Here is a 3,364-nt window from a genome sequence, read left to right on the forward strand (position 1 = left end):
ACTGAAGATTCCAGGGTCCACAGCGCAGCGGGTGAGTCCGAGGGCGCGGGGTCCCGACTCTAACTGCCATCCCGCGGCCAGACCCAGCACCCTGGTTTGGGCTCCGGCCTCGGCCACCGCTCACTTTCCGAGACCTGGGCAGTCCGCCCGTAGTCCCACCCTCGCAGGGCCCTGGGGCCGGAGAGACCCCGGCGGTGACTGTCCACTCGGGGTACCCGGCGGGGCTCCTGGAGGGACTCACCGCGCCCGGACGCCAAGTCAGGTTGAGACTGAATCTGCGTCCTCCTGGGCAGCGGGGACTCTGGTTCCCACCCTAAGGGACCCCATCCCGAAAGGGTCAGCTGTAATGTAATGAAAACTCAGCGTTCCTCCACCTCTGACCGGTCCCAGGCTCCGCGCTGAACTTCCCGAACATCCCGTGTAGTTCCCTCAGCAACCTGTGTGTGGATGATGTCACCATCTTTTCTTTTCAGAGGAGGAAACTCAGGCCCAGGGAGGTTAAGCGGTTTGCCCCGGAACTAGCAGGGAGTTAGTAGCAGAGATAAGTTGATCGATTTCAACCCTTTTTGCCAAAGAGGGTGGCTTAGTTGTTGTAAATGTTTCCCCCCACATCCCGCGTGGTTCAGGGTTCAGGATCTGGAACAGGAGCCACACACAAATGAAAGAGAAGAGACAAGAGATAAATTGGAAATATTGGGGGGCCAGGCGGGTAAGTCCAACTCAAGGGGAAGGACGTCCGCTGGTGCTCAGGCCGCACCAACCTTTTATCGGTTTGGGATCCACCCATAGTATAGCCCTTAGGCAGGCAAGTTCCAGTAACACACAGACTATCTTATCAGTAAGGATTTACATGACTATCTGGTGGGGAAGTTGCTTCAGCTACCATTGTCTGGCCTAACAGGTGGTGCACAGCTCTGACCTTTGCTAGGGCTTCAAAGGTCACCAGCCTTCCGGGTTCTCTGTCTACACTTATCTGCTAGTGAAGACAATAGGCGGTTTCCCACAGTTAGTACTGGACCCAGGGCAGGGGCTTATGGGTGCAGACGCTTATCCAGCCCCAGTGCACCCCAGATGACGTTATCTTCTGTCCACAGAGTCCTGAAGAAACACCTGCCCAGTGGCTGGCCAGGGGTTCAGGGAGAGACAGATTTGATCCCCGAGGCCTGAGGAGGAGCAAGGCCCACTGGGAACATGGCGACTGCCCCCGGCCTCCAGCCCGCAGCACCCCTGGAGGAGGATGAGATCCTGATTGTGAAGGTGGAGGAGGACTTCCACTGGGAAGAGGAGCCCTCCCTGAAGATGGAAGACCCCAGCCCTGAGACCTTCCGCCAGCTCTTCCGGCTCTTCTGCTACCAGGAGGTGGCCGGCCCTCGGGAGGCCCTGAGCCGCCTCTGGGAGCTCTGCTGCCGCTGGCTGCGGCCGGAGCTGCGCACCAAGGAGCAGATCCTGGAGCTGCTGGTGCTGGAGCAGTTCCTGATGGTGCTGCCCGGGGAGATCCAGGCCTGGGTGCGGGAGCGGCAGCCGGAGAGCGGTGAGGAGGCCGTGGTCCTCGTGGAAGGGCTTCAGCGGGAGCCCAGGAAACAGAGGGTGAGGTGGGGGGCCTTCTGGCCCTGAGGTGAGGAAAGGGGCTCTGTGTCCTCAGGGCCCTGCTGCTGAGGTCTGCACTTGGAGACTCCTTGGGTTCTGGAGCTGTGGCCAGCTGGGGTCATAGGGAGAACCAGACGTTTTGAATGGAAGAAGGCAGCTATAAAGTTTCTCATCCTTGGCCAAGGGGTATCCACCTATTGATATAGCTCCCCTAGCCCCATGGTCGGCAAACTTCGGCTCACGGGCCACATGTGGCTCTTTGGCCTCTTGAGTGTGGCTCTTCCTAAGCCTTAGGAGTACCCTAATTAAGTTAATAACAATGTTCCTACCTATATAGTTTAAGTTTAAAAAATTTGGCTCTCAAAAGAAATTTCAATCATTGTACTGTTGATATTTGGCTCTAATGAGTTTCCCAACCACTGCCCCAGCCCTTTCTAAGCTAGTGTGGATTGGTTTGTTAATACTGGGCCAGGCAGAGATCGAACACCTTCCAAGGCATGACCTTGGGAGTTGAAGAGATCCCAACAGGGGGAGGTGCTCATGGCTGGTGGGTGCCCGGATCAGCGCCCCCAGATGTTCCCCAATCTCTCTAGAGCTACGTTGTCCAACAGCCCCATGTGACTTTTAAAATTAAATAAAATTAAAAATGTAATTCCTAAGTCACACCAGCCACATTTCAAGTGCCCAGTTGTCCCACGTGGGTAGTGACTGCTGTACTCGACAGTGTGGCTATGGGACACTTCCATCATCATGGGAAGTTCTATAGACAGCGAAACTCCAGAGCACATGCCAGCTCCTCCTAACCAGATCTGGGGAGTGGGAAGTCTCTTACAAATTTCTCCTGCTTTTAGTCACTAAAGTCCTTAAATGAAAAAAAAAAAATTAAAAGGCCACCTCACCTTTTTAAATTCTTTTTTCAGTGCCATGCCCAGATTAGATGGTTGGCAAATGCTGACAGGTCACTCTCTTCCTGTGGCAGTGCCATTGCCCACACACTGCTGTTCAGCAGGACAGACACATTCCCCCCAAACCTGACCACAATGTGCGTTGAGTGCAGTAAGCAAATCCTGCTGTCGTGGTGACTAATAAGAACTCGGGATGCCCTCCCCGCCCCTCCAGCCTGGTTTTGGGGGTTCCTGCATGGCTGCCCTCTGTCACTGTGTACCCTGGAATCTCTAGGACCGTCTCCTGTCAGAGGTGTGGAATGTTGGATGAGAGGGAGCCTGAGATGGGTTCCCCAGCTGTCTTACCAGTTCCCTGGGGAATGTTTCTTATCTCAAGTGCTATTGCAGAGCTCAGTAAACTGTGACTCAAGTTTGTTCAATTCATCTTTTCTGGAATAAGGAATTAGATGATCCCAGAGCACCTGTAAATGATTTCAAAAAAGGTAGCAAATGCAGTAATGCCAACTTCCAAAGTGAGATTTGATACAGGGCCCTTCTGGCCCAGGGTTTGTTGAGAGCACCAAGAAACAAGGGTAGGAGTGTGACAGTGACCCCGATGCAGTGTGACAGGGAGAGACTGGAGTCCCATTCAGGAGCAGACCAGGCCTCCTTGTGTCCCAGCCAGGAGCCTGCCCTCCTCCCAGCTCACATTCTCCCTGGGTGTTGCTGGAGGTAGGGCTGTGTGTGGCACGTGGAGGGCCAAGGGCACAGTGACGAGGCCACCTTGGTGGTGAGGGTGGCCAGGGGTGCCCGACGAGGGGTTGGAGACCTTGTGGGTCTCCCCCTGACCTGGGAGCTGGTTGCGCTCTCCATCTGTGTGCAGGGCCCGGAGG

At 55.2% G+C, this 3,364-nt stretch overlaps 1 protein-coding gene across 1 annotated transcript in view; it reads left to right on the forward strand.

Annotated features, from left to right (window-relative positions):
- Positions 1-3,364, forward strand: part of ZNF500 (zinc finger protein 500) — a 10,485-nt gene continuing 7,121 nt past the window's right edge. The window contains exons 1-2 of the mRNA XM_014545086.1: positions 1-31; positions 1,095-1,608. Coding sequence (XP_014400572.1) covers positions 1,192-1,608 — 417 coding nt within the window. The 5' untranslated portion in view covers positions 1-31; positions 1,095-1,191. The remainder of the gene's footprint in view (positions 32-1,094; positions 1,609-3,364) is intronic.

Source organism: Myotis brandtii, unplaced genomic scaffold, assembly GCF_000412655.1.
Source record: "Myotis brandtii unplaced genomic scaffold, ASM41265v1 scaffold397, whole genome shotgun sequence".
In the NCBI taxonomy this organism is placed as follows: Eukaryota; Metazoa; Chordata; class Mammalia; order Chiroptera; family Vespertilionidae; genus Myotis; species Myotis brandtii.